Source organism: Notechis scutatus, chromosome 5 (genome assembly GCF_049901735.1).
Source record: "Notechis scutatus isolate UNSWTSFEM ecotype Mainland chromosome 5, rNotScu1.2, whole genome shotgun sequence".
NCBI lineage: Eukaryota > Metazoa > Chordata > Lepidosauria > Squamata > Elapidae > Notechis > Notechis scutatus.
In genome coordinates this window covers 70214901-70242573 of record NC_142013.1, presented here as the reverse complement: position 1 = coordinate 70242573, position 27673 = coordinate 70214901, and the positions used below count along the sequence as shown (strand labels likewise).

The 27673-nt window shown below is 37.6% G+C and overlaps 1 protein-coding gene across 5 annotated transcripts in view; it reads left to right on the top strand.

Moving 5' to 3' along the window:
• Nucleotides 1-21428, top strand: part of CDKL5 (cyclin dependent kinase like 5) — an 85629-nt gene extending 64201 nt beyond the window's left edge. For 2 of the 5 annotated variants that reach the window (XM_026674947.2, XM_087966963.1), the window contains exons 13-18: nucleotides 25-130; nucleotides 2519-2642; nucleotides 4724-4820; nucleotides 10353-10472; nucleotides 11652-11771; nucleotides 17542-18075. In XM_026674947.2, coding sequence (XP_026530732.1) covers nucleotides 25-130; nucleotides 2519-2642; nucleotides 4724-4820; nucleotides 10353-10472; nucleotides 11652-11771; nucleotides 17542-17931 — 957 coding nt within the window. In that variant the 3' untranslated portion in view covers nucleotides 17932-18075. Of the gene's footprint in view, nucleotides 1-24; nucleotides 131-2518; nucleotides 2643-4723; nucleotides 4821-10352; nucleotides 10473-11651; nucleotides 11772-17541 lie in introns of all 5 variants that reach the window. The other 3 variants (XM_026674948.2, XM_087966965.1, XM_087966964.1) reach the window with 2 other exon arrangements.
• Nucleotides 21429-27673: the final 6245 nt, after the last annotated feature.

Here is a 27673-nt window from a genome sequence, read left to right as displayed (position 1 = left end):
AAATGCATTTATTGTTTTATTAAGGGTGGAACGTATCGTGATCAACACCCAGATGATGGAACCTCCACAAAAGAAAATAGACTCCTGTATAATGATTCTGTTCCTAGAAGAGTTGGTAGTTTTTACAGAGGTAATTTAACTTATACAGTTTAATTCTACTTTAAAACAGAGTTCTATAAAAGGCAAAACAGTTTAGGTAGCCAATGTTCAGATAGTCATATTCCTAACAAGTTGGAAGAATCTTCTATCTCTACAACACTAAGTAAGTTAAAGATGATTAGCTCCTTTTTTAGGAAGTGATTCATTTTCCTTTACCAAAAGTTATTTTGACAGCTAGATTGGTATGAAGGAGAATTCAATTTAGGTATTCTTATAAGCAGATTTAAAATATATTATTCAGATGTTTGTAAAATTATGCTTAGCATGGTTTATGCATAAGTGTGCTTTTGACTATAGATTTTGTTTGGTTTATATACATTTATCTTTTGGGAAAATTTAGAAAAAGTATCATATTAGCAGAATGTACCACTTAATAAAGTAAACAGACTTTCAAGAACAAGTCACAGAAAAATGTTAGCTCAAACTTCCTAGGTAATCTAGTTTTCACCAAAAAATAATTCTCAATAAGCAGGCCCACAGCAATTGATAAATTTGGCTGTCTACTAAAGCAGGGGTCCCCAACCGCCGGTCCGCGGAACAAGTCTTACTGGGCCGCTGGTTGCTGGGCGCCGCCATCTTTTTTTGATAAAAAAGTGCTTCCGGTGAGCTTTTCCGGTAGAAAGCTCACCGAGAAGCCTTTTCAAAAAGATGGCGGCGCTAGCTCGTGAGCTTTTCCGGTAGAAAGCCATTTCTACCAAAAAGCTCACCGAAGTGTCGCTGCCATCTTTTGAAAAGTGCGTGAGTCACCGCCACTTTTTCGTCAAAAAAGATGGCGGTGCCCAGTTGATGCCGGTACCGGGCCGCGGCGCCCAGCTGATGCCGGTACCGGGCTACGGCGTAAAAAAGGTTGGGGATCACTGTACTAAAGGACTGTGGTCCAGCAATATTCAAGCAAAATAGCAGTCTTTTTCAGCAAATTAGTAGAAATTTTGGCTTTGTTAATATGTGGAAGGGCAAGACCATTAGAGTAATTGTGTCTCAATCATAATGGCTTGAAGGATTGCATGAACTTTATAAACATTAAGAAGTCTACTGTATTAGAAGGACTGGCCAGCCTATGGCTGAGACTTAGAATAGTTAAGGTTCGATTTAATTATGTGATTTAGGTCACTATCTAAAATTTCTGAATTCCACTGACTGAATTCTTATCCTTAAGGGCATGAAATTCTGAATATAAAACTGTAGTGATTAAAGAAGGAAATGATATAATCTATAACATAAAGACTGTGGGACACTGGTATATATTATTTTTTGTTAAACCTTTCAGCCACATATGCCTCTATTATTGAATTATGGCATGATATTATAGAAAGACTGAATTTGTTTTCTAGTTTTGCATATTGACAAATGTTTAATTTTGATGGCATTAAGAATTTCCTGTGGATATGATATTTCAAATTCCAAATCTATATAATGATTGGGCGTTATTGATCTTGGGCTAAAAACTCTAATCACTAGAAGATAAATATAAAAGACGCAGTGGTTAGAATGCAGTATTGTAGGTAGACTGCACACAGCTAGCAGTTCGAGCCTGACCGTCTCAAGATTGACTCAGCCTTCCATCATTCAAAAGTTGGTAAAGTTAGAACCCAGATTGTTGGATGCAATATTTAAGCATTTAGAGAGTGCTGTAAAGCACTATGAAATGCTGAAAGCACTATGAAGTGGTATATTAGTCTAAGTGCTATTGCTATAATCATCATTTTTTTTTTCCTGCAGAAAAATCTGATACATTTGCACTGATCTTCTTGCCTTCTCATTTGTGTATTTTGAGAAATTCAGTTTTATAGGCATTTTTAATAAAAACAGCGGTGGATAGTTACAGTCATTTCCTTTGTCTGGAAGTAGTTTCACATGGCAAAACAATGATTATTAATTTTCTAGAAAACACCCTTGGGCTTTAAAGGGAGCCAAGTTAAATAGCAAGAGTTCAAATCCGAGATGAATAAGATTAAAATAAATAATTCTCCATTCTAGTTAAAGCATATTCAGCAACCGGATCATCTTCGTTGATAAGTATGCATACAATACATTATATATGGATTAAAACAAAAAGTTATCAGAACACAAATTGCTATAATCTTCCTCTAACTTAAGCCACTAAGATAACTTAATGTATTAAAAGCTCCTCTACTACACTACAGAAATCAAATTTCTTTTAGATCTTTATTCTTTTCTCAATACTGATAGAATTATGATTCATAATCCAACATTGAAATAAACAAAAACAAATTTCAATATCACATGTTGAATAAATTGTATAATCTTCTGCCAAGCATGAATATGTGCCATTGTATTGTGTTTTTAAAAAGAGATAATTGAGGATGTATAGAGTGTAATCTTACATTTCTTCTTGCAGTCCCATCTCCACGCCCAGAAGGAACATTTCTAGACAATAGTGCCTCAAACAGAATACCTGCATTGCCTGCAGAAAGCAGTAGTGTAACAAGCCATTCAAAGAGACAAACTGCTTTTGATTCCTGGTAAGTACATTTCTTTATAAAAGATAAACCACAGTTAGTTTATATAGAAGTAGAAAAGTTAATATAGAAACAAATTAACATTTTATAATTTCTTAAATGATTATGATTTAAGATGATTAATTCATCTAGTAGTCACACTGAAAATTTGGACAGAAATTACCAACAAGGTTTAATAGATTCTGGTAATTTTGATATATCACACCCACAATCCAATTTTATTTGGAAATTACAACCAAGGATGTATAGTAATTTCAATGTTTTCCTCATTTTTATTACAAATTCATTCTGTCTACCTGACTGATTCAGCTTGCTAAGAACATCCCTTTTCAAGTCAAATCTGAACAAGTTACTGAAAAGGGAGTTATTTTGTATCCAAATGTATTCATTGGCCTTCATCCCATTTGTGTCTTCATTGTTCAGGCTGATGCTTCATCTCTGTCTCTCAAGAGCCATGCTATCGTAATATCTTCTGCAATTTCCAGGTAGTCTCCTACCCTGGGCATTCTGTTTTTACAAGCTTTGCTCGTCAAATGGAATTATGACATTTTTAACAGACTTTTTTTTTTTTTTACTATTAAGGATACTTTCCAGGCCTAGCATTATCTTCTGGAAGTCATACACTAGATTTTCAGAATTTGTGATATCCTCAGACCTCTTATAAGCTTGCCAAATATAAAATCAGCTGGGCACAATACTTTCATTTTAATGTCATATTTCTTACATCCTAAGCACATAAGGATTAAAGTTTTCAAGATTCTGCTTTATTTTTTCTGATGCTTTCCTAAAATCTGGACAGTGCTTTCTTTCTTAGTTTGCCAGTTACATGGGGCTTAACAAAAGAATCGGGTGGGATGCTACCGGTTCTACCTGGCTCTATAGAACCAGTAGCTCTGAAGAGCAGCAGACACCAAACCGGTTCTGTGTTTGCTGCTGTTTGGCCCACCTGCCCGCCCTGGCTCTTACCTGTCCTTTATTTCCTGCTTTTTCAACCTCACCTGCTTTGTGCAGCACAGCGGAGGTTGAAAAAGCAGAGAAAAAGTGCGCAGCACTTTTCAGCTGTCCAGGTAGCACAGCTTAAGGTTTTTTTACACGCACACACAGCATGCATCAGGTGCGTGAAGCGCACGTGCGCGCGCAAAACATAGTCACCGAACTGGTAGTAACACCGGTTGAATCCCACCCGAAAAGAATATGTTCATTTCTTGGGGAAGGAGTTTTTGTAATTCAGGGATGATAACCAATTAGCTTGGCAGTTGAGAAATTTAACAATTCCTTTGACTTCTAATGGTTATGTTTCAGAGCACATATCAAAATGGGTTTAGAGTCAAATGGCCTATTCTCCAAAAATCAATTTGGTTTCAGGAAAAAAAATTGTCCCGCAATCTACAACTCCTACACTGCAAAAACATATGGACTACTCTACTTGACCAGGGTAAAGCAATAGATGCAATTTACATAGACTTCTGCAAAGCCTTTGATTCAGTGGTACACAACAAGCTACTGTTAAAACTGAACTCTCTGGATCCTTTCTTAAGTGGATTACAGGCCGGGTTTAATTTTTCTTTTATAACTTTTTGCACCAGCTCTCCATTGAGTTATCGTCTTAATATTGTCTCTCCCAATTTCAAATGTATTCTGTACGTTTCTTCCTTCAAGTAAGTATATTTTGCTGTTACAACTAAATCAGACAAAGTGTGATTGCTCTAGGAGCCATAATATGTCTACAAAATTTAATTGGAAAGCCAGTTCTGCATGAAGTATTTTCAAACTCAAGCTATTAATACTAATGCAAATGTAGTTTTTCTCAAATCAGACATCATGCAGATTGTATAAAGTGATGATCAGTGCAAATGTCTTCAGTCAGAATTCACCACAGAAACCCAGAAATGTAATGTTGAGAATTCTCAGCCCCAAACAATATTCTGGCTAGTCCCCAGCTTAATGTCCATTGCTGATGGGGAGGAGATTTTTCATGCATATTCTTTTGAAATTATTACCTTTCTATAAGATTGTGCAGTATGTAATCCATTATGCTAAGTTTATTATATCTATGTATGTGGGTTTTTTTTCTCCTCATTAAGGAAAAGTCCTGAAGATACTCATTCTGAACAACTAAAGGAAAAAGAAAAACAAAGTTTTTTCAGGGCCATAAAAAAGAAAAAGAAGAAATCTCAGTCAGTAAGTAGCTCATGTTTTCTGTAAAAATTTGCTTAACTATTTTAGTCTTCCACAGGGAAGAACAAGTTGGTTATTAAGGTATCAACTACCAGATTTTGCAAATAAAAAGGATTTGAAGACTATTGCGAAATTTCTGGACAATTCTACTTGCTGAGCCCTAACATGAGGGATACATTTCTATGACCTATAAATAAAATTAAATATTAAATAAATAATGATGTCAGCTGATTTTCTTGATAAATTGCTAGATGCCAAATTAGAGTTTGCGAGGCTTTCCAAAGCAAATAGGAAGTAGGTTCTGACAACTATGTAGTGCCAAATGTTTTTTGGGGGGAGGGTATGGGGCTGATCACTGTGTCAAACCCTTCGTGGTTATAGAGGAAGTATTTCCCACTTTTCCCCCATTTCACCTCTCTATGCAGCCTACCGACTGCTGTCATTTGTTAATAGCAATTTTACCATTTACTGCAGTCCAGAGAAGAAATCTGCTGCTCTTTAAGTTGGAGAAGATTCTTGTTTAATAGCTATCTCTGTAGGCCTACTGGTTCTCAGCTCCATCAGGAAAAAGTTGTATTTCCAAGAAAAGCTGATTATTGAAGGTTGGGCATAGGATAGTGGGAAGTGGTTAAGTCTTGTTTGATCGATTGATGGGTATGTGACAAGGGAGACGGGTTGGTTGTCAGGACTTTGATTTTTTATCATCGCGTGTGACAGGAAGTTGGGTCTTCCAGTGGAGATGACAAATTGGAAGATTTTCTGTATGATGAGATAGGGAAGACCAAGCTAATGCCTTTATCTTGTAGGCAAATCTCCCACACAATTTGTCTACAAAGGCGGGGGGGCGAAGAGCTGAGGTTGAGATTATTTACCAGGCGGTTTGGGCTGGGGGGGGGAAATTTGGGTTGAAAGCCAGCGTAAATGAATGAAACGGGGCTTTGTTTGTTGCTGAAGAGGGGGAGGGGGGGGGGGGATGGGGGGATTGGACGCACTTTTTTTCAGGGACAAATAGATTTTGTAGGAAAGGAAGACGGCCAGAGTTTTTTAGGCAAACTCCCAATTTGTCTCATAATTTGAGATTTCTGATATAAAGGAGTTAAGGTAGCCAGTGAAATATTTGATTGTTCACTTCACTTCACTTCCCTTTATTGATTAACCCTTGGGCCATATCAAAGTGCAGAGTTCCAGACCCAAATTATTACTAAAATCTGATAAAAACAATTTAAAATTTGTGTAAGCCGCCTTGAGTCGCCATGGGTGAACAGGCGGCAATATAAATTCAATAAATAATAAATAAAATGGAATTGGATAAAACGTAATTTAAAATGAAATTTGAAATGGTGGTGGCCAGAGCCTTAGGCTTACCTTTGTGCAGCAACGGTGATTCTCCGATGCCTTATCTCTTTCTGGGTGTCGCTGCCCGACAGTCAAGGTTTTTAAAAAGGGTTTTGCAGCAGGAAACGGGGGGGCTGCTTCCAGCCTTTGTTGGTGCAGCTGGGCACACAAACCCGCCCAAGACACTGGCCTGCAGCCGCCACCTTTTTTCAGCACGAGAATCCTGCAGCCACAAGTCTTTTTCAATGCTAGAAGCCTGCAGCTGCCGGTCTTTTTCAGCACCAGAAGCCTACAGCCACTATTTGTTGCCGGCGTGAGAAGCCTGCAGCCACTGGTGTTTATCATTGCGAGAAGCCTACAGCCGCCGCTCTTTGCTGGTGTGAAGGGCCTGCAGCAGCTGCCTCTTTGATGGTCAGAACCAAGCTGGCAATGGTGGTTGGAGGATTCTCACACCAACAAAGAGGTGGCAGCTGCAGGAATCTTGCACCGACAAAGACTGACGGCTGGAGAATTCTCGCACCAGCAAAGAGATGGTAGCTGCAGGATTCTCGTGCCAGAAAAGACCGTGGATCAGCTTTGTCTAAAACCTGCTTGTCGTTCTGCAAGGATATGGTTTTCCTATACCCAGTTTTCAATTCTATTCAAAAGGAATCCAGCATATATTTTTCTACAATGTCAATCAGACTGATAGGCCTATAATTACTAGGATTCTTTTTATTCCCTTTTTTATATATGGGGACAACTATTGCCATCTTCCACCCATTTGGTATATGGCAGTTGTTATATGTGTAAAAAGACCTGCCAATACTGGACCCCACCAATCGGGAAATTTCTTAAATAATTCTGCTGGTAAAAAATCCTCACCTGGGGCTTTATTGCTCTTTAAGTTTTTAATGATGTATTGTATCTCCTTTCCCGAGACTGGTGGCCAAGGGGGAGGAGTTCTAGGGTTTACTAAATCACTGCTTAAAGACTGCTTTATATATGAGTGGTACAACCCCTCTAAGCAAGTCTCATGGCTGCCTTCAATTTCTTTTTCAACAACCAGCATTCAAAATCAAAACAGCAAAATCTACCCCACTTGAAAACTTTTGGTAGGGGGTTTAGTTATTAGATGTTTCTTCAGCATATTGCAGAGATTAAAGAATGCTTTGGAGATTGATAGCTAGTCGGTTGTAGATGACTGGATTGTTCTAGCCCAATTAACAGCATTATCTGTTTTAAGACTGTCTAATATTGCATTTGTAACAACTTTATCCCAAATTAACTTTTTATTTTGGGTCACTTCTAAGTTTTTAGTGAACCATCTGTCAGTGTTATATGATCTTAAATCTGAACGACCTTGTAATGTCACACTCACAGGCTGATGATCACTTTCATCATCTAAATGTACAGTAACCTCTGAAAAGAGGTCATCTTTTGATATACAAGAGATCTAGCATGCTATCTGAGTGGGCTAAGTGGTATGTGTAAGGGTATACATAATTATTATCTTTACCTTCCAAGATTTGAAGATTACCTTTAAATATTAAAGAGACTAGAAGAAATAGTTTCACATTAGAGACTTTAATTCTTCAATCTTTTAGTTTGCTTCCAAGAGCTGTTCAAATATAGCAATAACCGTTTGTGCTGTCAGGAGGCAATTCTTGGCAACCAAATCCAAGTCTCCTTTAAAATTGTTATTATTATCCTTGTTCTCCCCTCTATCTCTTAATGGAGCCTCAGTTTCCAGTGAAAAATGGTCATCCTCCTCCCACTCCAGCAAGGAACAGGGTTTATTTAATGAGGTTATGAGGAGTGGAAGAGCAAAAAAAGACTACTTATTTGCAAAATCCATTATTTAAAATAAGTCCTTTATCTTTGGTTGTCTGTGTTTGGGGTTCCCTCCCAACTGTAATCCCAATTTATGTCTTTAAAGTTTTCTTTCCAATACTCTTTTTGGTTTGCTGCTGCCCTTTGTTTCTGCATCCTTGGGTGGTTTTAAAAAAAGGAAAAAAAATTAAAACATGCTCTCACAGCATTGACAAGTGCTGATAAATTCTGGAACTCGTAATTTAAAACCTAAATCCTATATAATCCTAAATCTAAAAACCTAAAATTACTGCTACTAATTAAAAAAACTAACTTAACTAATTTATAGATATTATTAAATAAAAATAAACTATTTTGCAACCATATAAAAGTAGCTGTTACCAGAGGATAAGGAAAATAAGGAGCTCATTAAAAAGGCTATCACACGGCAGCCCGATTGTTCATTTAAAACAAAGTTCAATTTCAGTTACTTACAGAGCTTGATATAGCAGAAGAGTCTGGTAGCACTTTTTAAGATTAAGAAATATTATTATAAGATGTTAGTTTCTGTGAGCTATAGCTCACTTCATCAGAAACATGGGTTGGGTTAACTGATGTAGAGTTCAAATCAGGGGTGGGATTCTACCGGTTTGGATCGGTTCTATAAACCGGTTGTTATGATTCTGTACAGTTCAGAGAACCGGGAAATCGTTCCCCTGGTGGCCCTGCCCCTCTCTGCCCGCCCCTCCCTCCCCACCCAATCAGTCCTTATTGCTCATGCACGACATCGCACGCATGCCGGATATCACTGACTGCATTCTCCCCACCCAGTCACTGCTTAAGATTTTTTTAACTCCTGATGATCAGCTGTTCTGACTATCAGCTGTGCCGGAATCCTCCTCGCTGTCTTACTGCTTCACCCAGGAAGCTTCCCTGAGGCCAATGAGGCAAAAATGGGGGCATGGGGGGTCATGCGCCCCGCCCCGAGCTCCATTTTTGCCTTCCTGGGCCTCAGGGAAGCCTCCTGGGAACAAAAACACCCCCCAGGAGGCTTCCCTGAAGCCCAGGAGGCCAAAAAAATGGAGTGGGAGGTGCTGCAAAAGAAGAAGCCACGCGCACCCAGTCACATGGCCACACCCATATAGCCACGCCCACAGAACCGGTAGTAAAAATATTTGCATCCCACCCCGGTTCAAATACATTGGTATAACATGGGAAATTAAAGGGAGAGGAAATTATCTTTATTGTCATAAAGAATTTAAGAATCAAAAATGTCATGCTGTAGCCATGAATAAAATTCTGAAAAGTTTAGGAATTTTGAATAAATTTTATAATAAGTACTATGCCCTCGAAACAAGGAGCCTTTCTCCTTGAAAAGTGGTTTGCTGCAATTATTATCTGTCCTTTTAGGATAACAGTGCTTTCAAAGAAGCATATAAGCTATTTCAACAGTGGTTAAAAAAAAGAGCAACTATTATTTAAAAATGAAAACTTCATGTTTACTTCATGTTAATATCCCCTCCTCTTTTTTCCATCCATGTAGGGGATAGGAAAGAATTGTGATTGTGAGATGGGTGTCTCTATAAATTGATATAAGTAAATAATAAGTAAATAATAATGAAGTACTGTACTAAGCAGGTGAACCATTTTTATCTATTATTTTAAATGTATTGATTTACAGTGAAGACTTGAAAATTAGAGATGAATTGCATCAGATTTTTTTGTCAGTGGACAAATCATTTAAGGATTCTTTAGTCCTGTTCCTATATAGTTACTGCATACATTTTTCTGAAAGTTTTAAATGTGTTTATTCCTAAGTAAGACCCCTGTATTTAATAATCTTTTATTTTCTAATTAGTCTTTTGAAAAATATAGCTTTCAGTTTGCATTTCCATTGAGAGATAATGGTTTTATGAACCTACATAATTTTTTAAAAAATTGCATGTACATGTGGTTTTTTGTATCAGTTTCTCTCCAGGTTTGCTGCATTTCAACCTTTAACAAAAATTATATTGTTGAAGTAATATTGTTGAAGTAAAATGATACATATACATTTAATTACCTATTGTTTATGAAAATTGGGAATATTTTGATAATAGCCATAGTTATAGTTCATATATAAAACTTAAACCACACAAAGTAATGTATTCTAAACTTACTAAATATATACATTTCATAGGCACATTCTTAAAGCATATTGCATGGGCAATTAAGCTTAAATTATTTCTTCCACAGGCTTTTTCTTACTCAGCAGCGCAATTTAGTCTTATCTTGACATAATTATAAAAAGTTAGATTAAACATCTGTGATCATTGAAGCTTTCGTATATAATTCAATAAATAAGAGACATGGATAACTCTTCTGAATTAGAATTATTTGTGCAATTCGTTTTTGTATCTTATATTGCAGACAGAATCTACCAAGATGGAGAATCCAAGCATCAAGAAATCTCTCTTTCCTCTTTTTATTTCAAAGAATCATTTAAAGCATAGCTCTTTGAAAAAGAATCCTGTAGTCACTCTACCTATGGTATTAACTTTTAAAAAATGGTAGCACTGAAAAAACTTGCTACAGTACATCTCTTTTACTTACCACTATAGCATGTGTGCGTGTGTGTGTGTGTGTGTGTGTGTGTGTCATATATATATATAGTGTGTGTGTGTGTATGTATGTATGTATACACACACACACACACACACACACACAGATATAAATTTTCTAAGGGAGTCATAATCTCCACGCAAATTAAATATCTTGAGCCAATTCCACAAATTCGCGGAACCTAGAAGTTTTTTCCTCCAAATTTCAAGGAAATGCAACATTACAAACAATATCATCATCAGGGTTAGAAATAAACATCTAATAAAACATAAAAGACAACTTTTATAATCAGTGTGAATGTAGTGTGCAATTATTTTTTCAATTGGAATATTTTTATTTATAAGCCTTACTGCTTTGCTTTACCTAAATAAAAAGAGCACACAATGTATTAGCCATAGTTGAATTTCATAGGATATAGAACATTTTAGAAAGCTTTTATTTTCTATAAATTCAATTATCCAATTGTATGTTGGCAAAATAAAAGTTAATCCCCCTACATTTAATGGATTAACAATTTTTAATCCTAAATTTTATTTGCTGAGAAAGGAGTCTTAGCCAGAAACTGCCTACCTCCCTGTTAGATGACTAAACAGTTCAGAAGATATATTCAGCCAAAGTTTTTCTCTGAAGCTGGCAAGTTGCACTATTTAGCAGTTTCTATGATTAGTAAAATATCTTTTTAAGCTAAATCTTATTTATTTGATAAGGGAAAATACTCTTCCTTATAAATTGCAAAATTAATTGATGACTGTTTATATTTCTTCCATAGCAAAAAAAAACCATAGTTTTTGTGGAAATGGCTCATGATCTTAAAAGCAATATGGAATGTCATGAAAATGAGAGTGAAACAGAGCTCTGCATTTAACTGCTCCTTCTCTCTTTTGAAGTTTTTAACTAACAGCATGTGAATGCCTTAAGGGTGGAGGTTATAAAAATATGCATGGCATCTACAAATATATTATTAATATAGAGTTCTTAAAAGGGCATAGCAATAATGGGGTCACTTGCATTGCTTTGATCTGAGAAGCAGGGAGAAGTGGGAGATGAAACTTAACTTAGAATTTTTGTTCCCAGGAATTAATGAATTGATATTGTTCCATGTTACAGATGCCTGGAAGCAAAAATCAGGATCTTTTGGCAATACAGAAAGCTATTCACTCGTCTAATCATCCAGCCAGCAGGCAGAAGGACTGGCATTCTGAAAAGATGACAGAAATCCAAGGACATGTAAGTTTAAATATTGCCTCATTTCATTTTAAGTCATTTGGCAAATGAATAGTTGTCCCAAGTTACTACACAGAGTAGCTTTGAAATTTATTCGTGGGATCTCCAACTGAAATTATCACAAGTGCTGATTGACTATTAGTTCATTAACCCAGAGCTACATTGGAATTTTTTAATACATATATTTTAAAGTTTCTACCAACAGTGCCTGTCACAGAGTCTTGGTGCTTTTATCAGATTGACAAAAGAAGCAATTTCAGTGTTGCACCTTTAACAATACTGTGAAGTATGTTTTATCCAAGTAATGTAACCATCTACTCATTAATATACATCAGTGGAGCAGATAGACCCTGCCTTACGTTCAGGATGAAGTTCATACATAAGAATTGTCCCTCATTTTTTCTTGAGTAACAATGAAGTATTGTTCCAACCATATGCTCATATTATTTATTTACTTAAAGTATTTCAGTCAGGGTAGCTTGCAAGACAAAACAAATGTAACAATAAAGAGTATTAATAAAAATCAATGAAGACAGGCATTCTGCTGCAGGACATTTTAAGTCTTTGAGCTATGTACTGGATGCACATCTCTGGGTAATTTATTCTAAAAATAAAGAACCAGTTGAAAAGACGAATTGTTAGTGATATGCAGTAATTTGACTGTTTACAGTAGTGAATAAATGAGTTGGTTGGAGATAATGTTCAGACAAGTTGTGTGGCTGAAGGTAAGCTTTCAGTTACCGTATATACTCGAGTATAAGTCGACCGAATATGCGAGGCACCTAATTTTACACAAAAACTGGGAAAACTTATTGACTCGAGTATAAGCCGAGGGTGGGAAATGCAGCAGCTACTGGTAAATTTCAAAAATAAAAATAATTAATTTGGGAAACGATCTCACTATCATGAAAGGTTTAATTGATTCACTAACCCAAAAGAAGAAGATGATGATGACAGCGGGAGGCAGGAGTCACTCTCTTCCCCTCCTCGGAGGCCCCCTGAGTCAGGAGTCACTACCGCCGGCGCGGCCCCAGTCCCGCCGGCTCGGAAAGGGAAAGGCAAAGCGCTTTTGCCTTTCCCTTCCCGGGTTGGGGCTGTTGGGAGTCGCTGCCGCCGGAGGCCGCGACTCCACACCATTTTTTTTTTCAGAGGGAATCTGACTCGAGTATAAGCTGAGGGATTTTTTCAGCAAAAATGGGCTGAAAAACTAGGCTTATACTCAGTATGTACAGTATTTAATGTCAATCCATTTAAAGCTGAAAAGTTAAAATCAACTTTTTAACTTTTAGCAAAATGTGATGACAGTCAGTATACCAACTATAATTTGATCGAACATGGGTAAGAGCTGCTACTAAGGCCTATCTTGTGGCGATTCGTGCGGTGAAGTGTAAATACTTCTCCACACTAATTGCGTCTGCAGATAATCGCCCAGCAACCCTCTTTAACGTGAGCTGCCTTCTCCTGGGGAAAGAGGAGGTCCACCTGAGGGGGCATGCTGAGAAATCTGTGGATTTTCTGGAAGACAAAATTGCTCGACTTTGTTCTCAGTTAGATGCCAGCATAGTTGCTGGCCCGGTGGAAACTCCTGAGGCAGGTTCTTGCCCTGTTATCTGGGAACGGTTTGATCCTGTTGCTCCCAAGAAGTGGGCAGGATCCTAGGGAGTATGCAAACAAACACCTGTGTTTTAGACCCATGTTCCTCCTGGCTTCCTCCAGGAGGTGACAGGCGGGTGGACTCTGACGGTGATTAATGCTTCCCTACAGGAGGGATGGTACCCCAGCACTTTAAGGAGGCTGTGATTCGCCCTCTTCTTAAGAAACCATCACTGGACTCCACCCAGTTAGTTAATTTCCAATCTGTCTCCAATCTCCCCTTTTTGGGGAAGGTGGTTGCGCAGAGGTTTCTCGATGATATGGATTATCGCGACCTCCTACCAGTCAGGATTCAGGCCTGGATTTGGGACATAAACGGCATGGATGATCTCTGGCAGGAGCGGGATGGGGGTAGTGCTACTTGACCTCTTGGCGGCTTTCAATACCATTGACCATGGGATTCTCCTAGGGTGGCTTCAGGGGATGGGAGTGGGGGGGCCTTGTGCTGTCCTGGTTCACTTCCTCCCTATGCGGCCACTCTCAGTCAGTGTTGATAGGAGGGGAGAGATCTAGCCCTCGCCCACTGCTTTGCAGGGTTCCACAGGGCTTACTCTCTCCGCTCCTGTTCAACATTTATATGAAGCCACTGGGTGAGATCATCCGTCACCATGGACTGAGGTATCACCAATATACTGATGATACTCAGCTGTATGTCTTGGCACGTGGTGAATTAATTGTTGCTGTGTCCTCCCTCTCACAGTGCCTGGAGGCTGTTAGTGTCTAGATGGGGAGCAACAGGTTGAAACTAAACCCTTGCAAGGCCAAGTGGCTCTGGGTTTGGGGTCCGTTGGCTGAGGGAGAATTGCCACCTTTGGTTTTGGATGGGGTGGCACTACCTCAAACAGACCCTGAATGAGTCTAGGGGTTTCCCTGGACTCATGACTCCTGCTCAAAGAGCAGGTGGTGGTCATGGCCAAGAGGGCCTTTGCGCAACTGCAGGTTGTTCACCAAGTTATTCCCTTTCCTGGACCAACAGTCCCTACTCACAGTCACTCATGCCCTAGTCACTTTTTGTCTTGACTATTGCAACACACTCTACATGGCGCTCCCCTTGAAGAACATCCATAAGCTCCAGTTGGTGCAATATGCCAAATTGGTTGCCAATTTTCTTCCAGGTGCAATTGAAGGTGCTTGTTGTCACCTTTAAAACCCTTCATGGCTTGGGACCAGATTCTCTAAGGGACTGTCTCTTGATGGTCACATCTACCCTACCCATCAGAGCAGGGAGGCAGGGAATGTTGTCGGTCCCATCCCCAAGGGAGATACACCTGGTGGGATCCAGAAGAAGGGCCTTCTCCGTGGTGGCTCCAGAGATTACAATAGCCCCCACTCTTAATACTCTTCTCTCTCTTTCTCTCCCTCCCTCTCTCTCTTTCTCTATCTCTGAGAAAGGCAGGGGGTACAGAGCTGGCCCACCCACCCTGTCCTGGCTTATCTGAGGGCCCTTTAGCCAGGCCACCATGCCAAACCCTCAAACCCCCCACCCCATCCAGGGAAGCCACATCCCTTCACTAACCTGATTTCCAGCTCCTTTCTTTGCCAGCATGCACAGCAGCTAGTCTGTGGGTCTACAGCAAAAACAAATAGTTCAGACCTTCCAACTTCCATGAAAAAAGAAAGATCTCATGAGGCTGGACTGTTTTTTTTAACCATAGAGCAACAGATTACTTTAGTTGCTCTGCACGCAGTAATGGAGAACTGGGCCTGTGAATGTGCACATCTGTCAGTGACAGGGGCAGGACCCTTACAGTTTTCAGGATGGCCATGCAGGCTTGATTTGGCCTTATCACGGGCCACATTCGGCCCAAAGGCCTTGAGTTTGACACCCCTGATGTATTCCCTCAGTTCAGCCATCTCCCTTGAGGTCATGGAATACATCTTTGGTTTGGGTAGGTTAGCTTCTGGCACAAATTCCATGGCACAATCTGTGGGGCGATGAGGTAGGAGGGCATTGCATTCTTCCTCATTAAAGACTTCTGCCAGGTCACAATACTCCTTGGGGATTTGGGGGATTCCTAGGGGCGCCTCCATTATGGCAGCTTGGCTTTTACTTCCACTGCAGGGTCGAATGGGGAGAGGGGGCCTAATGCCAGCTTTAATTTTCGTCTTCCCAAGAGATGGTCGGACCCCATTTGTCTAGCCAGCCCAGCCCCAGGATGATCGCCTCAGTCATTTTTGATGCCATCACGAACTGGATGAATTCCTAGTGGCGACACATCTCTAATCGCACTGGTTCAGTGATTGGCAATTAGTGACTTGTCAACTTGCTCAAAGCATATGGGACTGGCTAGCGGTGTCATTTGGATGCCTAGCTTCTGTCAGAGGGGGAGTCTGATCGGGCAGCGGGTGCAGCCTGTGTCAGTGATGGTCTCTATTTCCCCTTGGGCTCCTGTTCTGGGCACCACTATCCTTGATTTGATGACAAACAGATGGATGGCTCTACTTACTATCAGGTCATCCTCGCTCTCGTTGCTGCTGCCTCCAGTTGTCAGCGGTGGTGCCTTCGGTAGGAAGGGGGACCTCGACAGCTTGGTGAGCAGCTTCGGAGCTACTCCCTGAATAGACTGGTCCCTCTGGGTAGGGAACGTAAAAGGCTGAGAACTGCCATCACCTGTCCGGACTGTTGCTGCCACCCCACACCACCAAGTCTTAGCTGGCCAAGTTTTTCTGGCAACTCTTCCATATCTCCACTCCCCAGACCCGCTGAGGTCCAAAGATCCCATCAACCTCCACCCAAGGGTTGTGGCCCCCTTCTTCCTTGTTGAGGCAGCATGGTGTTCTCCCGATGGCTCCTGGAGCACCCCCCCAGCCACCAATGTCTTCCTGTGCCCTGGGTAGCCGGCCACTTGGCATGGAATTTGGACTGGGTGCCCAACAGGCACTCCACGTCCACCACCAGGGCTGCTGCCCACTGGAGCGAGGGAAGAAATTACAGGCTCTAGGTAGCTCCTCCGCCGTCTCCTCAGTCTTCCCCATCTTCCCTGAGTCTGCCTGCTGCCTGGTAGACCAGGTAAGCGGCTGGGGCTCAGGATCCTGGATAGTGGCTCCAGATGGAGCAAAAGTTTCCTTTTGAATTTTAGGAGAGTCGGTTTAATGTCAGGGTTCCAAGTAATAAATCCATGGCAAGCAAGACTCTGAGGCAATTGAATTCCTCAAAGATTACTTTTACTGGAAATATCATATTGGCACATATCTGGTGAAAACCGACTCTGGAAACTCCTGCAGTGTTCACCTTATTAAAAGTAAAAGATTTTCTACTTTCCTTAAAACAATCACTGTGCAGTCCGACAACTGGGTGGCATCACTCCGACTTCTTCCAACCAGGTGTAAGAATGTCCTTGGTTCCCAAGAGAAAGTGTTTTGGTTTGGCTACAAAAATCCCTCTATCTTAAATTCCCCCTCCCTGACCCTCAGCTCCAGTGTGGCAACACTGAAGTGGACAAAATGTCTTCAGTCAAGACAGCTTCAGGGTTGACACACTGACATAAACTAACTGCTGTACAGACAGACCATCTTAAATTTCCAAACCAACTCAACTTTAACATTATTTAGTAACTTTTAAATAGCACTGAGTATATCAGCCAATGCAAGATTGTGCAACTTTCATCAATTCAAGGGGCCTATCAGGCTTTACATGACAGGCAAGAGATTACCTCCCAAAATAGATAGAACACAGAATTTGTGATAAAAGGGCGTTTTAGAAGTTGCAAATGATGACTGGGAGAATTGAAGCTCTTTTTGTCTTTTAATAATTTTCTAAATCAGAAAGCAAATGTATATCCCCTCCCTGGGCTGTATTTATTATACAAGGCACTGTGGGACTCATGTCACCCAGAAGCTACCTTTTTTTTTACAATTTTGCCTGTACTTCTAGAAATCAGTCTTCTCCATTACTATTTGTAGTTTCTTTACTTCTCCTAGCTTGCAGTGAATTCCAAAAACTCCAATTGTCCATGACCACTTAAAGATTGCAACCCAAATTATTGAATAATTGACAGTTTAGTGCGTAATGTCAATATCCAAAGTACTTTAGTGCTTAACAAAAATAAGGAAAGTAAGAAGGAGGGCAGGAGGAAAATAAATAATGAGACACCATTATTTCCTACTTTCTGTCTTTCAGAGTCAACCTCTAAAATCCTTACGCAAGCTGTTGCATCTTTCTTCCTCCTCAAACCATTCAATTCCTTCTGAATCCCGATTCCAGCCTTTACCAAATCAGCCAGCTAAAACCTCTTTTTCTGAAGTCCGAATTCATCCTATGAGTCAAGCTTCCACTACCAGCAGCAACAATCTACGACAAGAATCTCAATCAAAAGGCAGAGCAGCCCTCCAGATCCCAAGCCAGGTGGAACCAAGCTGGCACGTGTCCCCAGGGAACAGAAGCACCAGTGAGACATCATCATACTCAGATCAGATAGCTTCGAAAAGTGGGCAAAATGGGCATACGTATAACCGAACAAACCGATCTCGAATGCCAAATCTGAATGATTTAAAGGAGACAGCTTTGTAATTGTATCAAAGAAAGTGATATTGCAGGGATTGACTGAGGGATATAGGGATGCCTGTGATTGGAGTAATGATTGTATTTGCAGCTTTACAAAAGAGTGTGCAATATGGAGTATGTGTAGCTACTACTACCACACCACTAGGGATTGTATAGTGAAATGAACTTTATAAATTGCCATTCACACGTTACAATAGCAAAAGAATGTGCAATTCAGGGAGAACAACTATTTGCCCTTTTCTCTCAGCTTACATTCCAGCTTAATATGCACATTTGTCTGAAAGCTATTTCGGCACTTTGGGGAATTAAAAAAAAATTAGATGTATGCCCTTTTAAAAAATATTGCTGCCTAAATTAAAAAAACTAGGGTTTATGTGATATATTTGTATTCTTAGTATGGTTTAAAGTCTTAGTTTATTTGTTTTTAAAACTTCCATATTTGATAAGATTTGTAATATTATTTATTATCTAATACCTTATTATTATATCACATTTTATGTTATAACGTTATTTGGAGCTATATGAAACATTGTGATGAAGTGAAAACAGCTATAGTAGTTTCTACAAAAATTAACATTTATTACATCAGGAATATTTTATTATAAATATATATGTGTGTGTGCGCGCGCGTATGTGTATGTGACTATATATATATTTATATAATAATTGTTTTTTTTTAAAGATATTCATTTAAAGTATTGTTATGACACTATCTGCCATATTTTTATACACTTGTGATATTAAGTGCAGTATTATACTTAACAATAAAAGGGAACTAAATATGTATTGAAGTGTAACAATATGATTTTTACTCCCATCTAGATGCAGTGATATGGGCTATATCCATTGTTGATCTTCTGCTGATGAGAGGTTCATGATATAATAAAAGGAATCAAGTGTGCTATATTGCTTCTCCTTGTGGCTCTCATCCCCATCCTTCCTCCCTTTTCTGCTAATAAAAGCTTTTAAGAACTCAAAGAACCTTCTGTCAGTTGAACAACAACACTGAATACATCCCATTATAATGCCACAAGTTAAACAATGGTTTTAAGATTTGCTGTAGACTTTTAGATTGGGTAATAGATTAAAGCTTCAAACCATAAAAACATAAAATCATATGAACAATAGTGTTGCTTCCCGTAAATGTATATTTAGCTTTCCCGTTCGTATCAATGTGAAATAAGCATTTGAATAATGGAGGTAGACATCTAGTGTGCTTGCAATCTTCCACCCAGGAAATCCAACCCGTAGCAAGAAAGTAAAGCAGATGCTTGCTCTTCCATTTAATACATGGGGTGAAGACCAAAGAGCCACAGCAAGAGATGCCAGTGGCAAACCAAAGTTTGCATGACACAGCACTGTAAATCATGGTGTAAGGTTTTTAATTTAACATTGTCTCTGCACTTTGTTTGGAATAGTACTAAACAGAAAGTAAGATACAATAGAGGAGTGAAAGAGAGACATTCGAACTTCCATTTTGTTTCTAAGGTTTTATAAAAAGATGATATTTAAGGGAAAAAATCATTTCTAATGAAATTTAATCCCCCATATCACTTGTAAGAATAGTTCTGTGAACAAGTTTCACTCACCCAGTGTGTATGATGTTTTCTAATTTCTTATCAAAACTTAGGAATTTTTAAAATGGACTTCTAAATCTAGCTAATATTTATTTGCTTATAAAAAATACTCAGGAAATTATTCAGTATGGAGTTGGTCAGTGAAAAAAGAATGAAGACAATAGTGTCAGAACAATACATTTTAACTCTCAAATGTATACAATATATTATTGAATCAACTCCATAAAAATTGATCTGGACAGTATATAGTTGGTGATACTTATTAATAATAGATAACACAGATGAATGAAAAGATGTAATCTGGTAAATTTATGTATATTTTTTTTTTAAAAAATGGTTATATTTCAAAGTTTTGAACACAGTATTTGCTCCATTAGATAATACAAAATTTTCAGTGGTGATTGTTGGTGTCTAGTTTGCTGTATAGAAAATAGGCATTATAATAATATATAAAATTCATGGCTAATATCTGTGGAAAACACAGTGCAGACTACAACAGGGTGACTCAGGCAGTCAGTTATATTTGTTTAATTCATAGGGTGTCTTTTGTAATTTAATACACAGTCACCTCCTGTGTATGTTCCCAATATTTCTGGCTGCATAGCTGCATTTTCCAGAAAAAGAATTCCAGACTCAAATAGTGCTGTTTGAATGTGGCAAATAGTTTTTATTTGGCTCGTATGTAATTTACAGAGTAATACTTCTTACTTTGCTAGTAATTTGCACAATTTATAAGTCTACTTATCGCTCTTTTAATTCATAGATGTCTAACAGAAAACATTTAGTAGTAAATTAGATATACTGGACAATTGCTATTTGTACTACTAGATGTTTCAGGTAAGGATACCCTTCTTAAGCTTAAACTTGAGAATATGGTGAATTTTATTTTTGGGGTGTTCCATAAAGAAAATTATTTCTTTTAGTAATGTGTACATTCAGTTGTGTTAATACAAAGAACATTTCAAAGGTCTTGCACTATATTTAATTTATGTATCCAAGCTTTGTAATATATGTTACATTTGTAAATATGCAAAGATGTCCCCGTCCCCCCCCAAAAAAATCCCCTCCTTATTGGTTAATGGAGATTTCTTAACATTATAAGAAAAGAAAAACCTATTATGCATTCAGCTATGATTAAGTGTGAGCTTTTTTCTTCACTGAGATTACATAAGTACATTGCTGTTCTCTGTACTTTTATAAGAATAGTGCAGCTAGTTTAGATGATTTGTGTTCTGATAGTATTGAAGGAGCAAAAGAATCTATTATAGTTGTGTATAACTGCACACTCTTCCCTGGAAGGTTTGTTGTATATTCTCTTTTTCCTAGAAAAAGAAAACAAAAAATGTTTGCACGTGATTTATTCAAAGCAGATTTTTAAAAATGTCAAAAAGCTTTACTTAATAATTTTGCGAGAGTCCCCTTTTGCCAATGAAATGTATGGAAGCATGGCTGAACAGATTTTTGAAAGTAGAATTCTACTTTCTGGGTCTTGGGTACACTATTGAGAAATTTTGCATAATATTTCATTTATTTTCTAGTATAAACAATATTTTTCAAAATATTATTTTCCATCCCTTAATCTCATTTTCATTACATTTTAAATAATTAATAAGTTGGTAAAGGAATTACAATGGAATCGGCACTTTTGCCATTCCCTGAAAAACATTTAGTAGCTTTAACCTGGGCTGAGTTTAACAACTCAGTCCAGAAGAGTTGATGGTTTCTAGTGCTTAACATATTTTATATTTAATTTTATATATCACAAGGCTTCCCATTTCTCTGTTTCTAAATTCTCAAATATACTGAGCTCAGCTTTCCCTCTATTTCAATAGAAATTTTGGAAAACTAAGGTAAGTTGCATCCTTACAGAGAAAAATGTATTTAATATGTCATGTAATTTTAAAAATAAAACTCCTTTTTATTTCACATTCGTTCTCTTTTCTATTTCCCATTTTTCTCTATCATATCATCCAAAGAAATAGTATTTCATAACCCACACTGGTAACTTTCCCATTGCCTTAAATACATTCAGCTTTTATTTTTATGCTGCATATTTCAATTACAATTGACACTTCAATGGAATTTTGTTTCAAAAATACCTTAAAATCAGGAGGAATAGATGTAAAAAAAATCCCTTATTTATAAAACAATATAAATTTGCAAAAGGAATTGTCAGAAAAAGTATTTATTTGAAAGTATTTATGTGGAAATCATTTAGCATATATGATATAAGTGGTTCTGTGAGAAAAAAATGTCACTGACTTCTGCCTAAACATTCTTGATTAAGAATGTGACGACAAGGGTTGTTTTTTTTTTAACTTGTTTTTTTTTGGTGTATGTTGTAAATAATGTTATATATGGTATTAAGAAACTCTTTTCATGCAGTAAATTTCCTCAGAAGTGTTCTGAAGTTCTTTGTGCCAAATTTATATATTATATTTCATCGAGGAAGCCTTCATTGAGAAAGACTTAGAAAAATGGGATATAGTAATTTTCAAAACATTTTATTTCCCTTATTTGCAGTGTTTAAAAGATAAATTAAACTCTGATATTATTCTCTATTCTAGAAGAAAGTGTCTCTATTTAAAAAACATCTTCCATAAAAAAATCTTCCATAAAAAACATAAAGCTGGCTTGTACATGAGAATTTGTAGCAAATTGCAACAAAAGCCATTCTTTTATCCTCTTGATAACTGATATTCAATAATTTTTAATAAAAAAGGGTTGTCTCTAAGACAAATGAACTTGATAATGACTCTTTATTTCCTACTATATTTTCTTAATTTTACTGTTATGACCCTTATAATAAAAGAGCTTATCCTGCCATTCATATAAACTTTTAAAATATTGCATTACAGAGTTTCTAAAACTTCATGACGTAATTTATATTAGAGAATTAAAGGCTGGGGAGAGGAAGTCTGATGCTTATTCAAAGTAGTTAACTACTTTGGGATCCTGTTTTGTTTCTTTTTAAATCAATAGAAAAATGTTGAAACTGTTCACCTCAAAATAGTCTTATGAACGATAAAAACTCCCATATGATACCCATTAAATTACCATTTTACTACTACTTCTGATAAATGTAAATCAAGTTTATACAGCCAGACATTTTTGTTAGATGATTGTTGCCAAATGTATAACTGAATGGTTTTAAATATCTGCTTTGACCAGGATGCTGTTAGCAAAACAACTTCCTTTTCTGATCAGTATGTCCATTCCTAGACATTAGCAATTTGAGACTTACTTCATTCTTTTTGTAATCTAAGAGTCCAGTAAAACTAGGTGCTTGCTACCGATACTGAATAGTGCTTCCAGTTCACTTTAAACCAGCTCAGCATATTTTCACATTGCTTAGATACTCCTTTATTTTACATTTATTTCAGTTGTTACGTTACTTGTTTTTTCTTCTTGGAAAATACAAAACTTTGAATCAATAGCTTTTAGCTCTGAGCAGACTTTCTTGTTTTAAGTCTCCAACTTTCCTTAAAAATAAATCTAATAAATAGTTTTGTGTAAAAATTATTTGCAAAATGTAATGCACTGATGGGCAATATTCATCTTTTTCTGAAAATGCAGAAAACATAACAATTTGTGAAAATACAATGTCCTGGTCAATCAAAGGTAATTCTAAAAGCAGAGAAAGGATTATTTCAGTTTTCTACAATTAAACGTGTTCTAAATGTGTTAGACCGGCACTAGGCCACAGCATGCCAGAAACTGGACCACACAAATAAGTGAAGCCCCATCTACAGGATGCAGGCAGCATACACCTCCAGTCCACGGAAAAACCTCTCTGCGGAACTGGCCCCTAGTGCCCAAAAGGTTGGGGACCGCTGTGCTAGACTATAGTTGATAGAATTCGCAACCAGCATACCCATTCTGACTGGAAATAGTGGGGAAGCATTCTATTATAACTATACAACACCAGGTTGAAAAAGAGTGCATTACATTAATGTGTTTTAGCAGAGAAGGCTTTCTAATATTTAATTGCATTTGATACTGGTTCTCAGGTGATTGGAAGTCTCTCACTTTTGCTACCTCTGTTTTAGACAAATTATTGTGATAGTAGCAAATAATTCACTTAATGCAATTTGATGACTTAGTTTAAAATACTTTAGGAAATACAAAAATGCCAAGTAATTATCTGCAAGAAAAAAGAGCTTTGGCTCACTATTAATGTATCTGGAAATATAGAACTGCTTAAATTTTCATGTCAAAATACTTGGTAAGATGTATTGAATAAAATTGGGAGAATAATTCTTTTTGAACACCTTTATGGCTTTATGATACCATCTACTTATGAAAGTAGCTTTTCAGTTTTATGTGGTTAAAATTACATATTTATTATTTCTTTTTTAGAGAATCTCAGATGCACTAACTGAAAATCTGTCCTGCTTTCTTTTAGTAGAAATACTATGTAAATCATTGCATTAAAACTAACTGCAGATATGTTGAATATTTGGAAAAAAATTCATACTATGTTAATAAGCCAGCTGCAAATCTTTATGGAACACACCATATCATATTGTAGTTGCATCATAATGGATTGTTTTCAGGCATGCATTCCATTTTTAATTCCTGTATAATTTTTATTATTTTTGTAATAATAAAGGGATAAATTATTCTGTGTTTAACTTTCACTTATCAGCATGGGGATTTTTCATTTTTACTGAGCACAATGTATTTTTGAATGGGCCTGCCAAAATATGCCTTTAATAAAAATGCAGGTTTGCACTAGAAAAGTGAGATTGTCATCCCTACCGTCCTTTTTGCATTCCATGCATCTGTTTTCTTTCATTTCTGATCATTTGATCCCTTCTTTTCTGATTTTAGGCATTTTAATGTAAGTGATTACAATGTATAAATGAACATCCTAAAAATAGCCTGAAATGACTTGTGTTCAGATAATAGGAGTTACTTTTTGTCCAGTGTAAATAAAATAGGACATACTTGGGGAATGTAAGCAGCATGCTCTCGTCATTTTTACATCTTCATATGTGTTAAATTTGAGAGCCAGTATTATGGAGCCAAAGACCGAAGAGGTAAGATTGAAATTCATTTTCAATCATGGAAGCCAATAGGGTGATTTGGGGCCATTTATGTTCTGTCAGCTGGTGAGCAAAGATCACTAGAAAAATTCTTGATCTTTTTTTCTGTATTTCATCTTTACTATGTCATCTTTACAATTGAATATTTATTGATTTATCAAAGTCTTACCTTGCCAAGAACACTGCACAGATGGATTGTGACATATAGAAAATCATGTACTTTTGCTAGTTGTTGGGTTTTGGTTTTTGTTTTGCGGTCCAAGTTTTTTATTTATTTATATATATAAACATTTTGAATACACTGTATTGTCTGGGCATATCATTTTACAAAAGAAATGAGGGTGGGGAAACAAAGAGTAGCATATATGCTAATAACAATGGTAGTGGTACAACAGAAAGATTTTGACCAAACATACTTATGTTAGCTTATTTATAATCCTCTTGATTAGATTGGCATAGTTATAAACCATGTTTATGTTTAATTTATACGTAGCAATAATCTTTCTTCATCTAATTTCTACCTCTTAGCTCTAACAGCTCATAAAATCTATTCCACGCTAAGTAATCTTCTGAATCTCCTTTATATTTTATTGTCAATGTCGATCTATTCATCTCTGCACAGTCCAATATTTTCTGAATTTATATCTTCATCTGATGGAGTGTTCTCATTTTTCCAATAATTTGCAAATACTTTTCTTGCTGCTGTCAATACATGTAAAATTAAGTATATACTCCCTTTATCATAGCTTTCTGGTATTATACCTAACAAAAATATTTCTGGTTTCAAATCTATATGCTACTTAATCATCTTTTCCAGCCATGTATGTAGGGGTGGGCTGTTACTGGTTCACACTGGTTCAGGCAAACCAGATGTTAATTTTACATCTGGTTTGCTGAACCGGTAGTTACAATGACTGGCTGGCCCCGGCCACCCCACCCCTCCCAGGAGTCTCCACACAGCCCATTTTGAATTCCATGGCCTCCGGAGAACCTCCGGAGAGCCTCCTGAGCCTGGGGAGGCCATTTTCGTCCTCCTGGAGGATTGAGGAAAGCCTCCAGAACCCAGGAAGGATGAAAAATGGGCCTCCCAGAAGGCTGGAAATGGGCCTGTTTCTGGCCTCCATAGAGCCGCCGGAGCCAGGGGAGGGGGTTTTCACCCTCCCGGAGGCTCGAAGAAAGCTTCCGGAGCCTGGAGAGGGTGGAACCATCCCTCCCACCGTGGTGCAGGAGGCCGACTAGGCCATGGCCATACCCACACAGCAACTGGGCAGAGAACTGGTTGTTAGCCCACCCCTGCACATATGTATTTTCGTTCAATATTTTCTTGCTTTCATACATGTCCATCACATATGATAATAAGTACCTGGAGTCTGATTACACTTCCAATATATGATGGACATGTTATTAAATATTTTTGCTAGTCTTGCCAGTGGCAAGTGCCACCTACAAAACATTTCATAGAGATTTTCCTTATATGCAGTAGCCATTGTCAATTTGTAGTTCCTATCCCAAAGTTTTTGCCATTTGTCTAATTCTATAGTATAACCAAAGTTTTTGCCCATACTATCATTGTTTCTTTAACTTGTTTTTCTTCCATTTTAAAGCTTAATAAATAATTATATATATTTTAATCAGTTTTTCATCTGTCCCTAATAACATCTTGTCAAGTGCTGTTGGTTCTTTATAAAAACCCCATGTTTTCACATTTTTCTTGTGTCTCGATTGTATTTGCAGGTGTGGCCACCAAGCTAAGTCCACCCCTTGGTTTTGTAATTCCTGTCTAGTTTTAAATTTACCATTCTCATTTAAAATATCTTTATAAAATACATTTTTTCCAAGTTAATAAGATTTGGATATATCAATGCTTCCATTGTAGAAAGCCAGACTGGTATTTTCCTATAATTTTGTAGTTTGATTTTTTTCCCCATACCAAACGTAAAGCATCCCTCATATAGTATCTTTGAAAATATCTACATTCAGTACTACTTCTATACCATAGAAAGGTATTCCATCCTAATTGAAGATCGTATCCTTCCAATAATAATAATAATCTTCTATGTCTCAAATTTATCCATTCTTTTACCCATGTAAGTACAGATGCCTGATTATATACCTCCCAATCTGCTAGCCCAAAACCCCCATTGCTTTTAGATTCCTGTAACATTTTCCAATTTTATTCTTGCTTTTTTCCCTTGCCAGATATCCTTCAAGATTATTTTATTTAATTATTCAAAATATTTTTCCCTAGTTTTATTGGTATTGTTTGAAATAAAAAAAGTAACTTCGGTAATATATTCATTTTTATATATTGTACTTTTGCTCGTTGACTTTGGTTTCATCTTGCTTATGGCAAGTCTAGACTTGATTATGAATTTTAGTTGAAAAGTAAAAATAATCTTACTCATGCATGACTAACGCATGTTGTATAATGCACAGAGAATATGGACTGATTCCTTCTGTTCCTTCTCTTATGTCACAACCTCCATATACTGAGTGGGATGTTTGAACTCTATAGTGAAAGCATTTTTTCCATACATTTCATTCCCTATGTCAGGGAAAACATCAGTTCTGACCCAGGCTTAGCAGAACCAAGAAACAGACTCCTTGTGCCAAAAAACCCTTCTTTATTTAGTTATTGTGAATTCATAGCATTCACACACAGAAAAATCCCGACAACAATCCTTCCGAGGGTTAAGTGCAAGAACAGAGTTTATCCGTCCTTGGATAATTGGCAGGCTTCCTGTAAATTAATTCCCGGCAAGGAATCTCTGAGGTACGAACCACGATAAGCAAATCTTCCCCGAGAAATATAACCTATTGTCCTCTACAACCAACACTCCCCTTTTGCTTTTATTTATTCCCCAGGGAGGGGCCATTCAGCATCTACATGTGCCTTACTTTCTGAGTCAGCCCCTGTTGCTTAGTTGTTCTCCTCTGACAGCTCTACAGATGCACATCTGGAACAGGCTCCAGCTATTCTTCCCCACTTATCTCCAACTCCGAAGGCAGCTGGGAAATGTTGGACGGTCCTGGCCCTATCTCCTTCTGATGCAGAGCATCCATCTGAGCCTTCCCCAGACTCCAGGACTGGCCCAAGTTCTTCCCCAACCTCCTCATTGTCCA